Source organism: Chiloscyllium plagiosum, chromosome 19, assembly GCF_004010195.1.
Source record: "Chiloscyllium plagiosum isolate BGI_BamShark_2017 chromosome 19, ASM401019v2, whole genome shotgun sequence".
NCBI lineage: Eukaryota > Metazoa > Chordata > Chondrichthyes > Orectolobiformes > Hemiscylliidae > Chiloscyllium > Chiloscyllium plagiosum.
Genome location: NC_057728.1, coordinates 62,328,957 through 62,353,588, shown reverse-complemented (window position 1 = coordinate 62,353,588; position 24,632 = coordinate 62,328,957). Strand labels below are relative to the sequence as shown.

At 41.7% G+C, this 24,632-nt stretch overlaps 1 protein-coding gene across 1 annotated transcript in view; it reads right to left on the bottom strand.

Moving 5' to 3' along the window:
* Nucleotides 1-24,632, bottom strand: part of LOC122559324 (protein kinase C-binding protein NELL2-like) — a 339,041-nt gene that overhangs the window by 88,955 nt on the left and 225,454 nt on the right. The window contains exon 15 of the mRNA XM_043708693.1: nt 10,404-10,499. Within this exon, the coding sequence (XP_043564628.1) occupies nt 10,404-10,499 (96 nt within the window). The remainder of the gene's footprint in view (nt 1-10,403; nt 10,500-24,632) is intronic.

The window sequence follows — 24,632 nt, the reverse complement described above, 5'->3', positions numbered from 1 at the left end:
TCATGTTGCTTGTCATCTGTGTGTGTGGCTACTAAGGATAGCTGGTTGTGTTGTTTCGTGGCTAGTTGGTGTGGCTAGCTGGAACTGACAACCGGAAGCGGCAGATTCAAACCACTATAAATGCCGGGGGAAAGATCACAGAAGCGCTTCACAGGAGGCTCCCAAGCACTGAGGATGTCACCTAGACAGGGGACGAAACGTCTGCAACACAAATTCCCAGCTCGGCGAACAGAACCACAACAACGAGCACCCGAGCTACAAATCTTCTCCCAAATTTTGAATCTGAATTCAGTTTTTAAAAATCTGGAATTAAGAATCTAATGATGACCATGAATCCATTGTTGATTGGTGCTTAAAAACCTATCTGATTCACTCATGTCATTTAGAGAAGGAAACTGCCATCCTTACATGGGACTCCAGACCCACTGCAACATGGGTGACTCTTAAAGCCCTCTCGTCGGCTAGGGATGGGCAATAAATGCTGGCCTCACTAGCCTGAAGAAGGGCCTGTGCCCGAAACGTCGAATCTCCTGTTCCCTGGATGCTGCCTGACCTGCTGTGCTGTTCCAGCAATAAAGTTTCAACCTCACTAGCCATGCCCATATTCTGTGAATAAATTCCCCTTCAGAAATATTACCTTTCCCTACCCTCCCTCAGCAAATGCCACGATCGAATAGCAGAGGAGACTCGATGGGCTGAATAGCCTAATGCTGCTCCTTTATCTTATGGTCCTGATAAAGCCCTCATTTGTACTGTCAGTATGCCTTGTTCATGTATCATTCCTGGGCTCCCTGCTCTATATTCACTCCAAATGCACCAAAGCCTTGAATCTTCAGTTCCTACCTTTGGTGTTCAAATCCCTGCAGGGACCTGCCCTTCCCTGTCTCCTTCAGCTGTAATACATTCCAAGAACCCTCAAGCTGGATTCCTGCACCACGACATCATCCCACTCACATCCCCTCATCACTAACCCCACAAACATCTCCTGCCATTGACTGCTACACCCGCAGCACACAAAGTTTCCCCTTAAATCTCAACGTACGTCTCTTCTCCTTAAAACCTCCTTCTTTGACCAAGTATTTGGAGACCCGACTGAAGTCTCAGATTCTGGTTTCAACCTTTTGGCCTAATTGAAGAGCCTTGAGTTAGTTTACCATATTAAAAAGGAGATAGATAAATGCAACCATTTGTAGTTGTACTGATTTTCCAGATTCTTCCTAAACGAGAATTGGGAATCATCGTGCATGTCCTGTTGTGACATATTCAAATCTGTGTTTTCTTCAGGGTCCTAACTGTTGTCTGGTCAAGACCTGAGCTTGATATTCCTTTTTGGGTTGGCTGCCTGACCTGCTGCGCTTTTCCAGCAACACATTTTCAGCTCTGATCCCCAGCATCTGCAGTCCTCACTTTCTCCTGACAGCAACTAGCAAATTATACAACACGATTCAGTTTATTGAGGCTTTCAAGACTGGATGATGATTTGGACAGAAACAGTGTGCAGGGAGCTAGCGAAAAGGCAGGGGTTCAGCATCAGGTAATAGAACCAGTGCTGGCACAATGGGCCAAATAGCCTCCTTCCATGCTGTAACAATTCGAGTGATAATTGCTTCACTCTTGCAACCTTAGCTTGATCTTTTAATTCAACATGAGGGAATTTTAAGGAATAATTTAACCTTTCAATAATTTCAGCATCAGTCCTCTTAAATCCTCTCTCCTTGCGTTTTGACTGAAGGTCGGCTGAAGTGACAGATATGAGAGGGAGCGTGCTGCATCCGTCACTGTGTACCATGCTGTCCTCGAAATAGAAACAGTCAGCAGGAGGGTGGCAATGAGAATCCCTTTCTGCTCAGCTATCCATATGCAAAATGACAGGACTGACAAGGCAGCAGGTGTAGAATTCCACTTGTTAATTCCTTGTGTTTTTTTTTTGATTGACCCTATTTTTACATGGATCTATTAGCGATTTTGCTATTGCTGGTGGCACATGAAGATTTCTAGCACCTGTAAATACCGTCAGCAATCCAGCTGTGCAGTTGTTCAGCCTCTGGGGGTCTCTTTGAACCGTAGTGTTTTCTTCAGATCAAGTCCGTCACTAATAAATATTACGACATGACCATCTCTGACTAGTCCCCTGGGCATTCCTGAGGACAGGTGCTTAAGCTAGACAACTGGAAGTTGATAAAATTACCTTGGGTCCAATTAGCTAGCTAATTCATTTCCAATCTTGGTGTTTTATTTTCTTGCTCTCATATTTCACTTGAATAAGATATCTATTGTGAAGAAATATTATTACTTTCAACATCCACAATACAGATCACTTACCAATGACATTATTTTACTCTCCGACTTCCTCTAAACCTTTCTGTTACAGGTTCAAAATTCCAAGATTCGCAATATGATTTAATTTTTTTTAACCCAAGAGTCCTTGTTATTAGTTTTACAACACATCAATAATTTCTTCAATTATCATAACATACTTTTACAGACTAATACTGTGATTTGTAACTGTCCACAATTACATCTTTCTTAAATAAAAGTGATTTTGATGTGATTAGAGCAGTCTTTGAACTCTGTTCTCTCAGAATATTTGAAGAAAATGTGGCTCAAATCAAAAGCTTAAAAAACCCATTATTATTTATTGCTGAGAAAAAGCATTAATGATGCACTTTCCACTTTCCAATGTCTCCAGCAATTAGAGTTAACTTGCCAACCAGTTAGCACCCTCCTTTCACGCCATAAATTATATTGATATTCCCCTTTAATTTGTATTCTTGCAAATTGTCCTGATGAGTGCAGGATGAAAACTTTGACAAAATGTACCTTTTTGGCAATACTCAGGGTCTATGCTACTGAAGAAGGGCTTATGCCCGAAACGTCGATTCTCCTGTTCCTTGGATGCTGCCTGACCTGCTGCGCTTTTCCAGCAACACATTTTCAGCTATGCTAATGAACACCTAGTTACTTTTAGTTATGTTACAAAGTATGTAAAAGAGATGATTTGTCATAATTAGCACTTCTCAGGGTATGTGAAGGCACTATACAGTTAAATCACGGTAAATTAAATCACACCACAAACCTGCATTAAGTGGAGCTCCGAGATAGCCAAGGAGGTTCCGATGCAATCCAGTTTTTCTACAAAAGTGCTCAATAGCAAATAAAAATGAAAACACAGTGACACAGTAGATGTCTAAAATGTATTTTTTTCAATTTGTTCACACCTTAAATTGCTTCATCTTGTAACAGCAAAAGGCCTTGAAAAATACATGGACATAGTTCTGGAAAAATGCAGTCATCTTCTTCTGTTTATTACAATAACTTGGGATGATCCGCCATGTCGTCACTACGCCAACATCTTTTCCGCGTTTTTGTATGAAATCCCAGAGCATGTCCACATCCTTTATGGATTCAGCTCGGAAAGCGTTGGGTAGCCACTCATCAGGCTCTTGAGGGTCACCGCCCTCCTTGGCCTATCGAATGAGGAACTTGCTGCGTCTACAATCACCTGTTCAGTCAGTCATTCAGAATCTGGTGTTGCACACCTTTGCATGACCTTCTGTGGCTGTCTCTGGATGTAGCAGAAGAGTCTCCCCATTGAGTCAGTTAGTCCTGCCCCTCTCCAACTTGTTCTCAGTGTCTCCTGCAGTTGAGACCTGGTTGAATGCAGCATGGTGGAGCCAGTTTGGTCAATGTGCCTTTCATCACTACCTTTCATTTCTCCTTTACCATATCCATGACCTTGAGAGGAACCAGGCCATATTTCTGATTCGTCTCAATGACTTCAATGGCCTGAGTGATCGGCAGCTGTTGGTGTCGGCTTTCAGATTCTTAACCTCCACCTTTATAGAGATGTATAAAATCATGAGAGGCATGGGTCGGGTCAATAGGCAAGGTCTTTTCCATGGGGTTAGTGAGTTCAGAAGTAGAGGGCATAGGTTTACGGTAAGAGGGGAAAGATAAGAAAGGGTCCAAAGGGACAATGTTTTCACACAGAGGGTGAGCTGCCAGAGGAAGTGTTGGAGGCTGGTCCAATTACAGCGTTTAAAAGGCATCTGGATGGGTATATGAATAGGAAGGGTTTGGAGAGATATGGGCCGGGTGATGGCCAATGGGACAAGATGAATTTATAACTTGGAGATGCCGGTGTTGGACTGGAGTGTACAAAGTTAAAAATCACACAACACCAGGTGTTGTATTTGGAAGGAGATGGTGAGGTCTGCAGATGCTGGAGATCAGAGTTGAGAGTGTGTTGGTGAGAAAGCACAGCAGATGATGAAGGGCTCTGGCCTGAAACGTCGATTTCCTGCTCCTCAGGAAGCACTAGCTTTCGGAGAGCTGATCCTTCATCAGGTGGTTGTCCCCTGTTCCAAATAAACCTGTTGGACTAAAACCTCGTGTTGTGTGATTTTTAGCTAGATTCAATTAGGATATCTGGTCGGCATGGACGAGTTGGACCGAAGGGTTTGTTTCCACGCTGTACATCTCTATGACTCTTCCCCCCCTCTGATCTATTAGCTGGAGCTTGGCCATGGGCTTAAAAGGTCAAACTTGAGGCTTTTGAGGTCAGTGATGTCAGGCTGTGGTGATGATAATCATCCTTTTCCGCCATTTGATACATTTGTCCACTTTACTGAACCGTACCTCAAGAATGTCAGAGCTGAGCCAGACAATTTGTTCGCCTCATGCTGGTCCATCTCCACCATTACACATTTCATCAGGAACCGTTAGAATGCCATCTGGGAAAAGAAGGTAAAACTGCCTGGTTTCATCCTGTTCCCATTCAGGATGTGAGACAGTTCTGCAGCTAATCCCCCATCGTTGTTGTAACTGCTGCACCCTCACTGTGGACCATGCGGAACCTGACACTTTGTCTTGTCTTGAATCAGTTCTAACCTTCCATCACTAACCTTCCTGCAGCCCGTCTCTTTGAAAGGACAACTCCCCTTTCCTGCAGGATTGGATTGGAGAGGGGGAACGTTTCCCGCTCAGCACTGGGGGAGACATCTGTTCGCATCCTCTTCCGTGCCTGTTTGTCAAATTGTTCCAATATGTCCACTGTTGATGGACAGACCCAATGTTGGAATCACCTATCCCTGATGAAGGGCTTTTGACGGAAACGTCGATTTTCCTGCTCTTCGGATGCTGCCTGACCTGCTTTGCTTTTCCAGCACCACTTTAATCTGGACTCTGGTTTCCAGCATCTGCAGTCCTTGTTTTTACCCAATGGTGGAATCAATCCTCTCCCCTTCCTTGGTGATGTCTGCTATCCACTTCATGCCTTTTGTCGAATTACCTTCACGGTGTCTCCAATTGACAGCGTTTTTGTGGTTGGTTTCTCAGGTTTAGTGTCAAGGTTTCACAGAGAGACCTCGACATCGATCATGATGGTTTGCCTGTAATTTCGTTCTGTCATGTGGCCTAACTCTACTCCGACTGATTGATGTCACATGATATGCTTGGATTGGGTTCAGCCAATCTGGAATTGCAATTCATTGCCATCCTTCTGTTAGATTTCCTGTCCTGCTAATGGGACTAGTTGATAATTCAAGACAAATGGAATTTTGTAATGTCTGACTTTGACTCGTTACAATTTAATTGTAATTTTTAAGTGCAATTAATTATAGTGTAAGAACCATTATATGCAGTAATGAATGGTAGACCCAAATTCAAATCTTTGATCTACCATATTCATTTAGCATGGTCAGTATCAAAGGTAAGCATCAGCTGATTCATTCTAGGCGTAGGGGAGACCAGAGTACTATGTACACTACTGGTCACCATACTTACAGAAGGATGTTAATGCATTGGAAGTGGTTCAGGGAAGGTTTATGAGACTATGTTCTGATGAAATGTCATTACTGGAATGTGTGGTTATTACCACTGATGGGAATCCCAATGTCAGCTGAGAACTGAATTGAATGTTGAATTGAATTTATTGTCACGTGTACCGAGGCATAGTGAAAAACTTTGTCTTGAGAGAAAACTCAACATTCATAATCCCTAAATGTCTAATATTTCAATAAAATTTTATGACTTTTGCAGTAATCTTTAACCACATTTAAAGTAAGCTTCCTTGTTTCCTGGCCATCATCTCTGTCTCAGGCTTGCTGCAGTGCTCCAGTGAAGTTCAGTGCACGCTGGAAGAACAGCACCTCATTTTCTGCTTGGGAACTCTACAGCCTTCTAGACTCAACACTGAGTTCAACTATTTCAGGGCCTAGAACTTCCTCTCATGTCCTTACTCCAACCCCCACACACCAGGCCTGGTCATCACACAGACTGCCAACACAAATAACCCATTATCAGCTACTGATAGTCCCTATTAGCAGCCAATCATCCATTCCTTTGTCTGTCCAACTGCTATTCTCTCTCTTTGGCTCCATCTCTACCTATCATTTACTCCTCCTCCTCTTCACACCCCCTCTTCAGCATATACAGAGGAAACTCAATTATCCAAAGGATGCAGGCGAAACATATTTTGTTTGGTTAATCAAATGCTGGATAATCAATGCCGGATAACATAGTTAGCCATGCATCGGGACCTTGCAATCTTGTTCAGATGATCCCAAGTTCGGCGAATCAAATGCCGGATAATTGAGGTTCCTCTGTATACCAACCCCTTCCAAGCTACAATCAGTTCTGAAGAAGGGCCCACAGGATGTTAACTCTGATTTCTCTCCACAGATACTGCCAGATCTGCTGAGATCCTCCAGCATCCTTTGTTTTTGTTACTAGACTAATCTCTGGAATGTGCAGATTGTTTTATCAGGAAAGCTAGACAGGGTAGGCCTGTGGAGTTTAGAAGAGTTTAGGATGACTTAATTAAAATGTAGAAGATCCTGGGGGGACTTGACTGGGTAGATGCTGAAAGAATATTTTCTCTTGTAGGAGGATCTAGAACTTGCGATCACAGTTTGCAATAAGGGTTGCCCATTTAAGACAGAGATGAGGGAATATATTTTTCCCTTAGAGGATTGTGAGTCATAAAGTCATACAGCACAGAAACAGACCCTTCAGTCCAACCAGTCCATGCTGACCATAATCCCAAACTAAACCAGTCCCACCTGCCTGCTCCTGACCCATATCCCTCCAAACCTTTCCTATTCATGGACTTATCCAAATGTCTTTTAAACATTATAATTGTACCCACATCCACCACTTCCTCCAGAAGTTCATTCCACATGCAAACCACCCTCTGTGTCAAAGAAATGTGACCCTCATGTCTTTTTAAAATCCCTCTCCTCTCACCTTAAAAATGTGCCTCCTTTTCTTGAAATTCCCCTAATTCTACCTATACCCCTCGTGGTTTAATAAGCTTTGAATTCCTTTCCTCAAAAGGCAATGGATGTGGAATCTTTAAATAATTTTAAGGCAGAGTTAGATAGATTCTTAATTCTGCAAATGGATGAAGAATTATCAAAGGATAAGCAGGAATGTAGATTTGAGGTTAAATCAGATCAGCCATGGTCTTTTTGAATGGCAGAGCAAGCTCGAAGGGCCGAGCGGCCTTCTCCTGTTCCGTGTTTGTGTCTTGTACCAGGGACATTGAGTATGGGCACTGGGGGTGAAGTGGGAAATTAAACATGAGTTAGGTTTGCAACATATTGAAGCAGGTGAAGTCACTGACAAAGACTTGGGGACAGGTCTCCTCCTCAGATTACATGCAGTTTGAAAAGAGAATTTTCTTTTAAAATGGCAGGAAAAATGTTTGTACTGCATTAATCCTGCAAAAAGATTTTGAATGAACTGAATCTGACTAAGCAATCTTATTCAGATAAATCTGGGCCTAATGTTGCCCTGATTCTCTGTGTAGTGATTAAAAAACTCACTTCTTAAGTAGAAATTGTGCGATTATCAATACCTGGTCCTAGCTTGAATTGCAAAGGAAAACTCTGCTTTCTTTATTTAATATTGCCCTGTTGCAATTTAAATTAAAATGTAATTGGTGAAAGTTACATTTTTAGTGAAGAAAATAAGCAAATAAATTATGTTTCTGCAAGCATTTTTTCTTGTAATCAATGCTCTGCTACATTAGTGCAGTTTTTATTATCATCATCTGTCACTGAGGTTTACTTATCAGAGGTTCATAATTAGTTTTACACTGTTCCTGAGAATATTTAGCATTTACAGTGGAATTAACTGGTAGTTTATTTTCAACGTGATAAAAGATGTAATAGAATTTTGTTTGACCATTAGAAGCATTTAAGCATTATGAAAGTTGAGTTCTCTCTAGCTGATTGTGGGATTCTCACAGGCAGTAATGACCATATATCCCAAATAAAACTCTTATCAACCTTGCCAATGGTTTTCTGTGGCTGCTGACTCCTTTGCATTGCGTTTACCAGAAGAATCCCTAAATCCCTGTTTATATTACAGCCTCCGAAGTTCATTTTCGGTGGCTTTTCATCAGAGCTGTACCAAAAAAAGAGTGAAGTCTGAGCAACCTAAAGGGATTTACATCTTGGTGAATTTAAGACTATCACCTATTGACCGCAGTGCAGATCAGGACAGCAGAAATCCAAATCCATGTCAGGCTACATGACGAGAATCTCTAAGCAGGTTTCGCCTCAGGGAAACCGTCAGTGGATAGAGTGGGCTAGCCATTTAATAATTCCTACAAGACCAGCATGGCCAAAATATAAATTTCAGGGGAATTGCACTCAGATTACCTCAGAACTGGCAGCTTAATAAAGTGGTACAGTTGGTCACAGGTACACGCCAGTGTATGGTCAAATTGATGGATCCCATCATATTAAGGAGGTGGTTAACAGATTAGTACGATTAAAATTAATTTTGAGCGTTGAAATCTCTCACCAACATTCAGGCAAAATCATTCTGACTGTTGAGTTGCTGATTTGAGTTACTATGGTTCGATTTACCGTAACCATATTTACATACATGCTGAAGTTAAAGGTAGCGGAAGTATAGCATAAAATGGACACCAGGTGGTCAAGATTTAATGTGGGAATATATATTAGAGAAAACCTGCACCCACACCTCCCCCCTTAACCCCCTCTAAGGCCCCAAAGGATCCTTCCATATCCGGCAGGGATTTTCCTGCACCTCCACCCATCTCATCTACTGTGTCCGTTGCTCTCGATGTGGTCTCCTCTACATCGAGCAGACAGAACACCAACTCACGGAATGTTTCAGGGAACATCCCTGGGACACAGGCACCAAACAGCCCCACCGCCCTTTGGCTGACCACTTCAACTCCCCCTCCCACTCCACCAAGGACATGGATGTCCTGGGCATCCTCCACTGCCAAATTCAAGCTGTCTGATGCCTGGAGGAAGAACACCTCATTTCCTGCCTTGGGAACCTCCAACCACATAGCATCAATGTGGATTTCACCAGTTTCCTCATCTCCCCTCCCCTCACCTTATCCCAGGTCCAACCCTCCAAATCAGCACTGCCCTCGTGAACTATCCTACCTGACAATCTTCCTTCTCACCTATCCACTCTACCCTCTGCTCCAAACCATCACCATCATCCTCCACCTCCATCTACCTATCACCTTCCCAGGTACCTCCCCCCACCCCAACCCCCACCGTCCTATTTATCCCTCAGCCCCTTCCCCTCCTTCCACAGTCCTAATGATGGGCTTATGCCCAAAACGTCGACTCTCCTGCTCTTCAGATGCTGCCTGACCTGCTGTGCTTTTTCAGCGCCATGCTTTTCAACTCTGTAGGAATATATAACATGCAAACTTGGAGAGGTGGGACATGTACACCACTTGCAACTGCCCGCTTCCAGTTTCTTGTCATTTTAACACCCCATCCTGTTCCCTGGCCAATATTTCTGTCTCAGGAATGCTGCAGTGCTCCAGTGAAGCTCAGTGCAACCTGGAAGAACAGCACCTCATTTTTCACTTGGGAAGTCTACAGTCTTCTAGATTCAATATCAAGTTCAATAACTTTAGGGCCTGAATATCTTCTCCCACGTCCTTACCACACACCAGGCCTTGTCATCATATGGGCGGCTACCACAAACAACCAATTTTCAGCCACAAATAGTCCCCATTAGCAGCTATTGCTTCCCGCAGGCTGACCATTACCCACTCCGTGTCTGCTCAGCTGTTTTTCTCTCTGAGCTCCATCTCCACCTGTCGTTTACTCCTTCCCCCTTTCCCACACCATCTTTTGCAGACATACCAACCTTTTCCTAGCTACCTTCAGTTCTGAAGAAGGGTCACTGTACCTGAAACATTAACTCTGCTTCCTCTCCACCGGTGCTGCCAGACCTGATGAGTTTTTCAAGCAGTTTCTGTTTGTGTTTCTGATTTCCAGCGTCTGCTGTTCTTTGGGTTTTTTTTTGTTTACTATTTAATTCTTTGGAGTAAAAGAACTTCCATGGCAATACATAGAACATCTTGGAATTACTGCATAAGCAGCTCCTGTGCTTACCTGTTTCGCAAAGTCGCCCTGTGAATCCCTGGGGACATGCGCAAAACTTGGGAGCGATGCAAGTGCCTCCATTCTTGCAGCCATCCTCACAGAATGCTGGCAAAGACATAAAACAATTTTTAGCTTGACATTTCCAGAAATTAATCTCACAACAAACAACAGATTGATTCATCCATTAAGGCATTTGTGTATGTAAGGACATGGAATTAGCTTTCTAATTAAATTACAAACCTAAAATTACAATGCAAACAATTAAGCATGCACGTTGGCACCTACGTGGAATCAAGTCATGAAAATCCCAAATGATTTTAATAAACAATGAGTTTTCATAATTAATACATTTGTTCAGTCAAACACATTGGTTTATGTCTTCCTTTTTGAATTTTAATATCGTTCAACTGTACCATCACTTCTAACCAGCTGTTTTAGACAGTCTGTGGGGTGGAGGAGCATGGAGAAAAGTGTTCATGAGGAGTGTAAAATTGTCAAACAGTTAAGTTATTTAAAACCCCAGCTTCAGAATGGGAAAAAGGCAGCCTGTGTCAGTGAGGGCTAAAAAGAAAACCTGATCCAGCAATTATAACAGCTTTTCATAGTTATCCTCTTGGAGTAATGACCTAATGTTACAATGAATGCTTAGTTGCTTTCTACAATTTATCTGAGTTGGAGATTGGCAGTTCAACAAGATTTTTAAGGCACTAGCTGAGATTATTAAAGGATTATCAATTTTTTTTAATATAATGAATGAAGTACTTGAGCATTTAAATGTTTTGAATGGACTCTCATGAATGGGAGTTTTGTTTGTTATAATGGCTTAATAGATATTTGAACTTTTTCTTTTATTTTATTTGAATGTAACCCGTGAAGTCAGTCGGGGCAAAAGTGATTGAGCTCGCATGGACAATAAAAGGACACTATATGATGGTTGGTGAGGCATAAGTTGGCATTGAGAATATGAAGGGCATGAATTATTCATAAATTTAGCATTCCGCTGTAAGGAGTCATGGAGAGGGTTTTTTTCTTTATTCATTCACAGGATGAGGATGTTGCTGGGTAGGCAGCATTTATGCCCGAAACGTCGATTCTCCTGTTCCTTGGATGCTGCCCTTGACCTCCCTCCACCTCTCGCAATTCCAACGCCCCTCCCCCAAGTCCCTCCTCCCTACTTTTTATCTTAGCCTGCTGGACACACTTTCCTCATTCCTGAAGAAGGGCTTATGCCCGAAACGTCGATTCTCCTGTTCCTTGGATACTGCCTGACCTGCTGCGCTTTTCCAGCAACACATTTTCAGCATTTATTGCCCAACTTTAATTACCCCGAGGGCAGTTATGTACAAACCACATGGTCTGGAGTCATATGTAGGCGGGACAAGGTAAGGATGACAGTTTCCTTTCCTGAATGACGTCAGAGAACCAGGTGGGTTTTTCCTGAGAATTGACAATGTCATCACGAGACACTTAATTCCAGACTTTTAGAAGTACTATTGAATTCAAATTCCGCCATAGCAGGATTGCATGGATTATATTTAGGGTCACTACTTACTACATGAATCGTCATGGATGTGGCTCGGATGGGAAGATGATGGGGTGAGAAATGAGGATTAGGTTGTCAAGCACTCAAACAACTGGGCCCAAATCCTAGAGAAGCAAGACAGACCTCTCAAGCAGCCTTACCTCAGTCAGGAGTAGGCCTGACTACATCTCACATATACGGTCCCCACAGGAGCAAACATCATGGCATTTGCAGCACGTTTCCAGGTGAGTGCAGCAAGTCAGGCCACGTTTTCAATCACATTATCCCACCCACCTAAAATCCAGACCATGCTCCCAGATGCTGTACACTTTCCTTACAGAGTCTTAGCCGGGCATTTAGCAAGTTTTACTGAATTGCCTTTCTAGAGCATACAACCTAAATCAATCAGCAGCAGCATTGCACTCTTATTTTTGTGGTAGATCCCCAATTTTGCACACATTAACGAGATTGTTGCTTTAATTAGGAAGGTGTCATTGCTGCTTATTTTAAAACAGGTGTTTTCTTAACACCAGAAACAAGTGTCAAATGTGTTGCTTTGATTTTCACTCCTCCTGCCCAGTTTGATCGGCTTACAACTTCATCTTGTATTTTAGGTATTTTACACTTGATGTTATTACAAAAAGGTACTTCTAACAACTTAGCTTCACAGTTCTTGAGCTGGAAATAATTAAATATCTAGGGAAGTTGCCTCTGGAGCCTATTGGCAACCTTGAAGTTAAATATCTTCATAAATGTCCAGGTAATAACAGAAATATTTTAATACTAACAGAAGATTCCTCAGATACTGACGCAGCCATGTCCAAATGCAACAAGATCTGGATAAAGTCCAGGCTTGAGCTGACCAGTGGCAAGTAACATTTGCACTATACAAATGCCAAGCATTGACCATCTCCAAGAAAAAAACAATCTAACCATCGCTAATTGACATTCAATGGTGTTGCCATCACTAAATCCCCCACTATCAAAACACTGGGGAGTTGACACTGAACAGAAACCCAACTATACTAGCTATACAAATAGCTGAAAATGTGTTGCTGGAAAAGCGCAGCAGGTCAGGCAGCATCCAGGGAACAAGAGAATTGACGTTTTGGGCATAAGCCCTTCTTCAGGAATCCTTCCTGGAGAAGGGCTTATGCCTGAAACGTCGATTCTCCTGTTCCCTGGATGCTGCCTGACCTGCTGCGCTTTTCCAGCAACACATTTTCAGCTCTGATCTCCAGCATCTGCAGACCTCACTTTCTCCTCCTAGCTATACAAATACTCTAGCTACAAGAATAGAGGGATTTAGACAAGTTACACAAATAGCCAACAACTTGGCAGATGAAATACAATGTGAGGTTATGGACTTCAGCAGGAAGAATAGAGGAGCAGAATATTATTTAAATGAATAGGAAGGGTTTGGAGGGATATGGGCCGGCTGCTGGCAGGTGGGACTAGATTGGGTTGGGATATCTGGTCGGCATGGACGGGTTGGACCGAAGGGTCCGCTTCCATGCTGTACATCTCTATGATGAAGAATCTTGCAACAAGTAACTTATCTCCTTACTCCCCAAAGCCTTTTCATTATCTGCAAGGCACAAGTCAGGAATGTGATGGAATACTCACTACTTTGCCTTGATGGGAGCAGCTCCAACAACACTCAAGAAGCTCGTCACCATCTAGAACAAAGCAGCCCTGTTTGATTGGCACCACATCCACAAACATCAAGTCCATCCAGTACCATTGCTCAGTAGTAGCAGTGTGTACCATCTATGAGATAAACTGCAGAAATTCACCAAATATCTTTAGAAAGCACCTTCCAAGCTCACAACCACTTCCATCTGGAAGGATAAGGGCAGCAGACACATAGGAAAACCAACCCTGCAAGTTTCCCTCCAAATCATGCACCATCCTGACTTGGAAATATATTGCCATTCCTTCAGTGTTGCTGAAAGTCAATGATGTACTTTTTAAAAGTCTAGAGTGAAATATTCCAATTATTAAGATGATAAGAAACCAGATGTATGACTGAAGCTGTGTGTTGGGACTCTGTTGAAGTCTGATGCATGGACCTATGTGAGAATTACCCAGGAAGTTTGAAATTCTGATGGAAAATTCCCATGCTCCTCAGGGCTCTCCTATGAATATGGCTGATCCTGAGTCAGAATCAGATGCTTTGGACAATAATCTTTGAAAATTGCTGCAAGTGAAATCTTTCCAGGACAATCCACAATGTTTCATCGGGAAATATAGCCAAAGCTAATGGAGATTATTGCAATGCCAGCCTGGAAAATATTAGGCTATAAAAGGCAAGGCAAAAGAGACAGCAAACAAGTCAGGAACTATACTGTCCTTGTTAAAAGCAGCATTATTTAAGGGAGAGCATTAATGCACACTGCACATTATGCTGTCTCATTTCAATGCACATCCAAAATTGAAAGGCATAATTTAAAAGTGCCACTTTCAAGATAACTTATAATTGTTTAATATACGTTTTTCAATTTTTTTATAAAAGAAAATAAATCACAAGGGTAAAACTGTACAAGTGCAGAACACTCACTGTCAATATTTTATCTGCTCCTTTCATTTATCTTCCTTAAAGCATGATTACAAATGCATTTTTCAATGCATGTGTGACATCATTTCTTATGAAACTCTTTCACTTGTCCAATTTGTCATACAGCACTCACAGACAAGCTGACAGACTCATAAAAGAATGTACAATCTATGATTTGCTGTCATAACATGATAAACACATTTGATTGAAGTATAATTCAATGAATGTCTCATATGATTTCAATGGCTATTCAGTGGTATATGACCAGTGGCTCAAAGGGGAGCAGCAATTCACCTGACACTGCAAACCTTCCTTAACCACATCACTTTGTACTGTGTTAGAAGATCAAAGTTTACTTTCTGCTTGTGTCAATTAAGTCAAAGAAATCGATTTACCCTAATTCTATAATTTTGTATTAATTTTGTTTACTCAGATTCAAAGTTTGAAACACTTGCAAAATGTACTGGGAAAAATGATAAAATGCACCAGATCTGAATGCGGACTTTATAGCAATGATTTTGTTTGCCAATCTGATTTTTTTTCTAAAAAAAGAAAAGCTTTGCTGTTCCTAGAGGTACGTTTGACAATGCTTTTATATTATTCATTTACACCCAATATTCCTTTATACATTTATATCTGAAAACTTAATGTTAGAACAGCTTTTTCCTAGGTCTTCTACATCACTTTAATTTGCATTTATATAGGAACATTAGTTTTGAGTCAGCAGTAGTCCATTTTACCCTTCATACTTGGTCTGTCGTTAGATATGATCGTGACTGACTTTTCTACCTCTATTATACTTCTCCTGCACTATACCAATCACCCATAATTCCCTTTGTATCCAAAATCTAACAAGAATATAAGAGGAAAAGAAATTGGATCGGCAAAGCAGAAACATCTCAAAATTTGTTGTAGGTATAAGGAATATTGCTCAGACAAAAAGAGGAAGGAATAGCTTGCATGACTCAAAATGTTGTCAAAGAAATGGGTTTTGAGGAAGAAAACAGAAGGGGTGAGGAGGTTAGTCCCAGCAGGGGGACTAATAGACAAGATACAAAGGACTGGGGCTACTCATGGGTCTAGATTTAATTGATGAGCTGACAGAGATACTGGGGATCAGAAATCAAGTCAACATTATCAAAGAATAGGAGAAAGTGAGGACTGCAGATGCTGGAGATCCGAGCCAAAAAGTGTGGCACTGGAAAAGCACAGCCAGTCAGGCAGCATCCGAGGAGCAGGGCAGTTGACGTTTTGAGCATAAGCTCTTCATCAGGAATTCCTGACCCCACATTCCTGATGAAGAGCTTATGCTTGAAATGTCAACTCTCCTGCTCCTCGGATGCTGCCTGGCCGGCTGTGCTTTTACAGCGCCAGACTTTTTGTCATTGTCAAAGAATACAGAGGTGATGGGCAAATAAAACTTGTTGCATGAAAGGATACCACAAGTTAAGTTTTGGATCTGTTGTAGTTTACTATGGAGGGTAAGTGGAGAGTATTAGGACAGCATTTGAATAGTCAAGGCTGCAGTTGGCAAGTCGTTGTTTTCGTTGTCAGCAGATTAAGCTGAGGCAAATGCAACAAAAATATCAAAACAAATGTCAATGATATGAAGTTAAAAAGGGTCAGGTAAAGTCACCGCAGTGTTGCTCTTTCATTAGATAACTGCTGGTGAGTTTAACTTAAGAGCTACCTTAGGCAAGGTGTGAGGCTGAGAAGGCAGGATCATCCTAGGAATTGAACCCAGAGTATTAGCATCATTCAACTTTCATAACCCAGCAGTCCAGCTAACTGAGCTAACCAAGTCCCCCCTGTTAAAAGCGTGGCTCAGGAAGGTAGAATCTGCCTATTGAGTCTGCTCTGCCATTCACATACAGTATAGAGGACCACCTAACTCAATGACAGTTTCCTATGCTATCCCGATATCTCTTGATGTTGTTAATATCCCAAAATCTGTCAATTGCTGTCTTGGACGTGCTCGATAACTGAGCTTTCACAGCCCTGAGAACTCCAAAGATACCACAGCCTCTCAGCGAAGAAATTTCTCCTCATCTCTGACTTCAATAGCTGCCCCTTATTCTGACTCCTTTTCCTGTCTTTCCAGGGGAGACAATCTATCTAGATCCACCCCACGTAGAAGCTTTGATGCGATTATTCTTATTCTTTGAACCTCTAGAGAATAAAGTCCACTCTCCTCAATATCATATCTGACTTCAACCAGCCCAGGGATGAATCTGGTGAAATTACATGGTCAAATAGAACATTGGTTTCACAAAGAGCCTGTCACAGTGAACAGGAATAACAACGGAATTTATATTGGAAGCCAAAAACAATAGCTTCAGGCTTCTCAGTGGTTAGCTGAAGGAAATAGTGGTTTATCAGAGACTGAATATTGCTAAGTAGAATGATAGCATTATGGCAATGGAAAGGCCCAGGCAGATGCTAAGCAGATAGAGTTGAATGTGGTTAACATACAGGTGCAAACTTGCGAAGAAACAGGAAGTAGTTGTGAAAGAAGAGAAGGGTGATGAAGAATGGAGCTATGAGGACTTTTCAGGCGGAGCTCGAAGGGAGATATTTGAAGAGATAGTAGAGGTGTTAGTGGTGATCTTCCAGGAATCGCTAGAATCAAGAAGGTTCCCAGAGGACTGGAAAATCGCTAACATAACACCCCTGTTTCAAAAGCGAGCAAGGCAAAAGATGGAAAATTGCAGACTCATTAGCCTAACCTCGGTCATGGGTAAGATCCTGGAATCCATTGTGAAGGATGAGATTTCTGAATACTTGGGAGATTATGGTAAATAGGACAAAGTCAGCATGGTTTCATCAAGGGGAGGTCATGCCTGACAAATTGTCTGCAATTCTTTGAAGAAGTAATGAGGAGGTTAGATCAAGGAGAACCAATGAATGTTATCTACTTGGACTTCAAGAAGGCCTTTGACAAGGTGTCGTACAGGAGGTTCCTGAGTAAGATTACAGGCAAGGTGCCAGCATGGATAGAGCTTGGCTGTCTGGCAGAAAGCAGAGAGTGGGGGTAAAAGGGTCCTTCTCAGGATGGTAGCCAGTAACAAGTGGTGTCCGCAAGGCTCAGTGTTGGAACCACAACCTTTCACTTTATACATTAATGATCTAGATGAAGGAACTGAGGGCATTCTGGCTAGGTTTGCAGATGATACAAAGATAGGAAGAGGGACAGGTAGCATTGAGGAGGCAAGGAGACTGCAGAAGGATTTGGGCAAGTTAGGAGAGTGGGCTAAGAAGTGGCAGATGGAGCACAATGTGGGAAAGTGTGAGGTCATGCACTTTGGTTGGAAGAATAGAGGCAGGGACTATTTTCGAAATGGGGAGGAAATTCAGAAGTCTGAAATGCCAAGAGACTAGGGAGCTCTAGTCCAGGATTCTCTGAAGATAAACTTGCAGGTTAAGGCATTAGTTAGGAAGGCAAATGCAATGATGGCATTTATTTTGCGAGGACTTGAACATAAAAGCAGGATGTACTTCTGAGGCTCTACAAGGCTTTGGTCAGACCACATTTGGAATATTGTGTGCACTTTTGGGCCCCATATCTCAGGAAGGATGGACTGGCCCTGGAGTGGATTCAGAGGAGGTTCATGAGTGTGGTCCCAGGAATGAAAAGCTTAACATATGAGGAATATTTGAGAACTTTGGGTCTATACTTGATGATGTTTAGAAGGATGGGGGGGATCTAACTGAAACATACAGAATACCGAATGAGCTGGACAGAGTGGACGGCGTGAAAATGTTTCCATTGGTAGGAGAGACTAGGACCCAAAGTCACAGCCTGAGAATAAAGGGAAGACCTTTTACGATGGAGATAAGGAGCAAGTTCTTCAGCCAGAGAGTGGTGAATCTATGGAACTCAATGCCACAGAAAGCTGTGAAGGCCAGGTCATTGAGTATATTTAAGACTGAGATAAATAGGTTCTTGAGTATCAAGGAAATTAAGGGTTACGGGAAGAAAGCTGGAGAATGGGGTTGAAAAATGTTTCAGCTGTGATTGAATGGCAGATCAGACTGGATGGGCTGAATGGCTGAATTTCTGCTCCTATGTCTTATGGTCTTATAGGGTAGGATGTGAAGCTATTGCTCGAGAGGATCTGGCTCTGAATAGGTACATACAAGTTGGGATTTTCCATAAGTTAGAAAATGGAAGAGAGATGTTGGAGTTTCTGCAGGTTATCCACACAACTCATGCTTCCACCAACACCTCTCCACTATTGTCATGTTGAGTGAAATTTTAATGACCCATTTCCATCTTTGTACCTCTGACTTTAGCCAAATGCTTCTCTTGCTGCACTATTGTCTTTGATGTCTTCCAAATCTGATTCCTTCAATGATTTCTCAGTTACATGGTTCGCTTCAGCAAAATTATCTGATTTTTCACAGAATGAAAAACACCCAGATCTATAATCTCTCTCTCCTCCTACACTGCCTTGAAATGATCAATTGCTTGCCTGACATCCCATGGTGGCTGAGTAGGAACTTATTCCAATTAAATATTGGGAAGACTGAAGTCATTTCTTCCATCCCTGTTACAAACACTGTTGCCTAGCCACTGGCATTCAAATCCCTTGTAATATTCTGAGGCTGCACTCAGCTGCTCATAACCTTAGGGTTGTATGTGATTCCAAAATGTACATCTGGCCCTATTACTGTTCAACACCAAGTCTACTTATTTGTACCTTATAATATCACCTGCTTCTGCCCTACTTTAACTCCTCTGCTGCTGAAGCCACCATCCAAGTCTTTGTTATTTCAGGGCTTGACTACTCCAGTATACTCACAGCTGTCCTTCCACATTCTGTCAGCCACAGACAAAACTCAACAAATCGCATTCTTACTTGTAAAAATGAAATCCTGTTTACCTTTCACCTCTGGCTTCCATTTAAGTCATGGTGTTATTTTAAATTCTTATTCCTATTTTCAAATCCCTGTATAGCTTTGTTTTTCCCTTTTTTGTAATCTCTCCCAGCCCCACAGCCCTGTAATATATTGGCTCTCCTCTAACTCTAGTCTCTCGCATCTCTGATTTTAATCGCTCTACCATTGGTGGTCACACTTTCAATTACTTCAGTCAAGGATCTGGAATTCCTTTCCTAAACCTTTCAATTCTCTATTTGTCATTCTTTCTGTACAATGCTTTTTAGAACCTTTCTCTTTGACCAAGCTTTCAGTCATGTGGACAAAATATCCTCCTTCGAGATATCAGTGTCATGGCAAGGTCATGTTTTTGCCCATCATTAATGGTACAGAGGCAAATACGAGTCAACCACACTGTTGCTGGTCCCAAGCAGGCTCAGACAGGGTCTGAATTACCTTCTCCAAAAGACATTATTGAACCAAATGGGTTTTTATGACAATGGATCTCACTTTATTGAATTTGACCATCTATCATGGAGAGATTCAAACCCATGTCTAATAATATCAACCTGAGGTGCTTGATGAGGAATTCAGTGACATTATCATCCCCAATACCACCACCAAACCTCCCTAGTATATCCTGATTTGATCTCACATTTTCATGCTTTACTAAAAATCACACAACACAAGGTTATAGTCCAACAGGTCTATTTGGAAGTACTAGCTTTTGGGGGACTATAACTTGGTGCTGTGTAATTTTTAACTTTGTCCACCCCAGTAAACACCAGCGCCTCGACATCATTTAACTTTGCAACATAGCTGTGCAGTGCCACATGTTATTCTATTCCATTATTGGCACCGTATTTGGTGACAAGATGGAGGGGAAGATAGTGTCTTAGCATTACCATCACTGGACTAGTAATCCATTTATTTTGTTAAGAGAAAGATACTAAATTGTTGACTGAGAAACAAGTGTGTGAAGACTTACTGGACGTTTTTATGAAGAATTCTCCCTCCTACTGGAAGCCATGATGTGGAGCAGCTGGTATTGGACTAGGGTGGACAAAGTTAATAGTCAGACAACACCAGGTTATAGTCCAACAGGTTTATTCGGAAGCACCAACTTTCACAGCGCTGCTCCTTCATCAGGTAGCTAGTGGAGCAGGATCATAGGACACAGAATTTATATCATAGTGTCATACAACTACCCGAAGGATGTTGTGAAACTTGAAAGGATTCAGAAAAGATTTACAAGGATGTTGCCAGGGTTGGAGGGTTTGAGCTGTAGGGAGAGGCTGAATAGGCTGGGGTTGTTTTCCCTGGAGCATCTGAGGCTGAGGGATGTCCTTACAGAGGTTTATAAAATCATGATGGGCATGTGTAGGGTAAATAGACAAGATCTTTTCCTTAGGGTGGGGGAGTCCAGAACTAGAGGGCATAGATTTAAGGTAAGAAGGGAAAGATTTGAGACAGACCTAAGGGACAACATTTTCATGTAGAGGGTGGTGCATGTATGGAATGAGCTGCCAGAGGAACTGGTGGAGGCTGATAAAATCACAACATTTCAAAGGCATCTGGATGGGTACATGAATAGGAAGGGTTTAAAGGGATATGGGCAAAGTGCTGGCAAATGTGACTTGATTAGGTTAGGGTATCTGGTCAGCATGGACGAGTTGGGCCAAATGGTCTGTTTCTCTGCTGTACATCTCTATGACCCTATGATCCTATGTCCCAATAACTGACCCGCAAATAGACTTTGGACATGAAGAATCAAAAAGAAATTTGAGTGATAGTTGTTAGTGACCTCACCTTCTAAGCCACATTGTTTCCATATTTCATGAAGTCAACTGGTTAAGCAGCGTTTGGAGCAAGGATATATTGGATATATTGATTTGTGCTACTGAAATCTTAATCCCAACTCCACTGGTATGAGAAGCCTCACAGAGGAGGGAAGACAGGGGGAAGGGAAAGTATTTTCTCTAATGACAATTATCAGCAGAGACCAGGAGAGAACATGCGTTCCTCCATGACCACAATGTGTAGACAGCCCAAGAGAACAGGAGATTTAGATAAAAACACACCAATATCATGTATCATCAGCGACAACACTGGGAAAATCATGTGATTTCTTCTTTCATATGCCATGTTTCCAGTCTTAGTTTTATTATCAGGGGAATGTATTTTCTAAAGCTTGGAAAATTGCCCAAGTGAGAGACAGGGAAAGTCTAGAGAATGAACTGCCTTGAGCAATCAGTACATTAAGAGGACAAGCAAATACATCATACCAGCCGGAGCTGCCAATAAGATGCGTCACATCTGGGCTGGCATACTGTGGCATAAGAAGACACTGGATGGACTGCTCACGATGTGTAGGAAGCCAAAATATTTCATTCTGTTTGTAAAACAAATTCTGTGACCATACTCAAACCTTTTTTAAAAGATGGCAGTAAATCCATTCAGTAGGAAAAAAATGATCAATAATCTCAGTGGTGAAAAAAACCCCACCTAAATCTAAACTTTTCAGGGAAATTATTTTTTGTATGCATGAAATAAATGATCAAAAATTTTTAATTTTGTATTTTGACTCGTTGTAGCTTTTAAATTGCTGTGAAGCTCTAATAGGAATATACATTGCATTGTATCCCACTGAAACTTCTGTTAGTTCACAATTTTTCTTTTAAGAGTAATTGTTAGGACATGGATTTGGCTAAAAAAAAGGATACTCTATTCATCAGATAAATTTGACATAGAATTGTGAACCTTTTTGCATGAACATTCTTCCAGAATACATCAATGATAATCTTCAAGTCTTGATAGATTTGGATTGTGGGACTAGCTGGGTAGCTCTTTTGGGAGCCAGTACAGACACGATGGGCTAAATGGCTTTGTTCTGCACTGTAAAATTCTATAGTTCTAAGTCTCCATAACAGCTAAAAGTGGAAGCAAGTTATTCTTGCATTGAATTAAAGCTGATAAAGTATTTAAAACAATATTGTCTTATGTGGCTGTACAGAACATTGGTTCGGCCACTTTTGGAATATTGCATGCAACTCTGGTCTCCTTCCTATTGGAAAGATATTGCAAAACTTCAAAAGGTTCAGAAAAGATTTACAAGGATGTTGCTAAGGTTGGAAGATTTGAGCTACAGGAAGAGGCTAAACAGGCTGGGGCTGCTTTCCCTGGAGCATCGGACACTGAGGGGTGACCTTTTGGAGGTTTATAAAATCATGAGGGGCATGGATAGGGTAAATAGACAACATCTTTTCTCTGGGGTGGGGGAGTCCATAACTAGAGGGCATAGGTTTAGGGTGAGAGGGGAAAGATATAAAAGAGACATAGGGGCAACATTTTCATGCAGAGGGTGGTGCGTGAGTGGAATGGGCTGCCAGAGGAAGTGGTGGAGACTAGTACAATTGCAACATTTAAAAGGCATCTGGATGGGTATATGAATAGAAAGGATTTGGATGGTATGGACCAACCGCTGTCAGGTGGGCCTAATTTGGGTTGGGATATCTGATCGGCATGGATGAGTTGGACTGAAGGATCTGTTTATGTGCTGTAAATCTCTATGACTCTATGACTCTACTAAAACTTGAGAATTATCATGCATACATTCCCTTAGGGTGTTGAGTAATACTACAGTCGTTACTCCCTTGGACTTAATCTCACTTACAGAGTGAATTTATTGTTGAATGGGAGAGTGCAAGCCTCACAAATAATTTTATCATCAAAGGAGATGGAAAGGAGTCACAAGTCTCTACTCTGGCACTTTTGAAGATATGGTTCTCAAAACGTTCCATTGGTTGAATCTTGCAAGTTGAATTGGGACAAAGCAAACTGTTTAAAATATAAAGCACACTTCAAGGTGGAAATAAGGTAACAAATGGAATGTCAGGTGTGTGAAGAGAGATATCTCATAACAGGTTTCAGTGTTTGTATAGATTATGGAATCAAGGACTCATTAATGAATGTGAAGTACTGGACACTAACATTGTGGCTGTCATAGAGGAACAATCAAAAAAGCAGACTGGAACCAGTATTTCAAAGGAGGTTCTGAGAGCTTCAAAAGCTTACTAAAAGAAAAGCTGATTTCTCTATTTCTCTCTCTCTCTTACTCAAAGAATGTGGCCAGGTTCCTAGGGAAACAACCAGAAAGAAAGACCATTGATGAGCTGAGAACTTTAAAATAATTGTAACATTTTCTAACGCTGACTACAGCCAAGAAAGCAGTAAATCTACCTCTGTTTCATGTTTCTAAACTATACATTCTTTAATTTCCCTTTGTACTGGATACAATCACCTTTAACTTTATGTGTATGTGTGCAAACGTGAGGGTCTAAGTGACTGTTTGCTTTACGTGGTGTGTACATTATTTCTCTTGGGTTTAACAGGTAATAAGTTTGTTCTGCTCCCTCAAGAAAACCTTGTGTTTGGCTCCTTGCTGCTGTCCCCGTAATCCTTGTTTCCCCTATAATACAGGATACCCCCAGGCCAATATCAGCCTAGATTACATACTCATGTCCTGAAGTAGACTCTGAATGTATAATTGTATGACGTGGTGGGAAAATTTTGTCAGCTGAACTGAGCACCGAATGTGTTTGGTGACAGATGAATTGAAATGACTGCTTCTTGAATTGACAGTCAAGATACAGATCAAGAATTGATCAAGCTCACCCTCTTTCTGTATGAAATTAGCTCCACCATGAAAGAAAAATATTTATTATTTATGTGGAAGTTGTTGCGGGTGGTGGACATCAGATTGATGATTGGGTAGGTGTTGTACCATTGCTCTCATGAGCCTAGATGAGTGGTGAAACTGAATGCTGCAGTGAATGGTTGTAACGCTCGAGCAAGTTTACCAATTCATGAGAGAAAAAAAAATTGACAGAATGTGTAAGGCTGCTTTCTACACATTCACAAACTTTGGTGAGGCTCTTAGAATATTTTTACAAATCTCTGAATGAGAGCATCTGGCTTAATCAGAGAATCCCTACAGTGTGGAAGCACCCTATTCCAGCGACTCTGCATATCTCTGGATACTATGGGCAATTTAGCATGGCCAATCCACCTTAACTGCACATCCCTGAATACTATGGCCAATCCACCCTAGCCTGCACATCTTTGGATTGTGGGAGCACCCAGAGGAAACCCATGTGGACAGGGGTCAAATGTGCAAACTCCACACAGATTGTCGCCCAAGGCTTGAATCGAACACAGGTCACTGGTGCTCAAAAAAAAAATCATGTTTTAAAAAGCCCTGAGACAGAACAAGTGCTAAAGG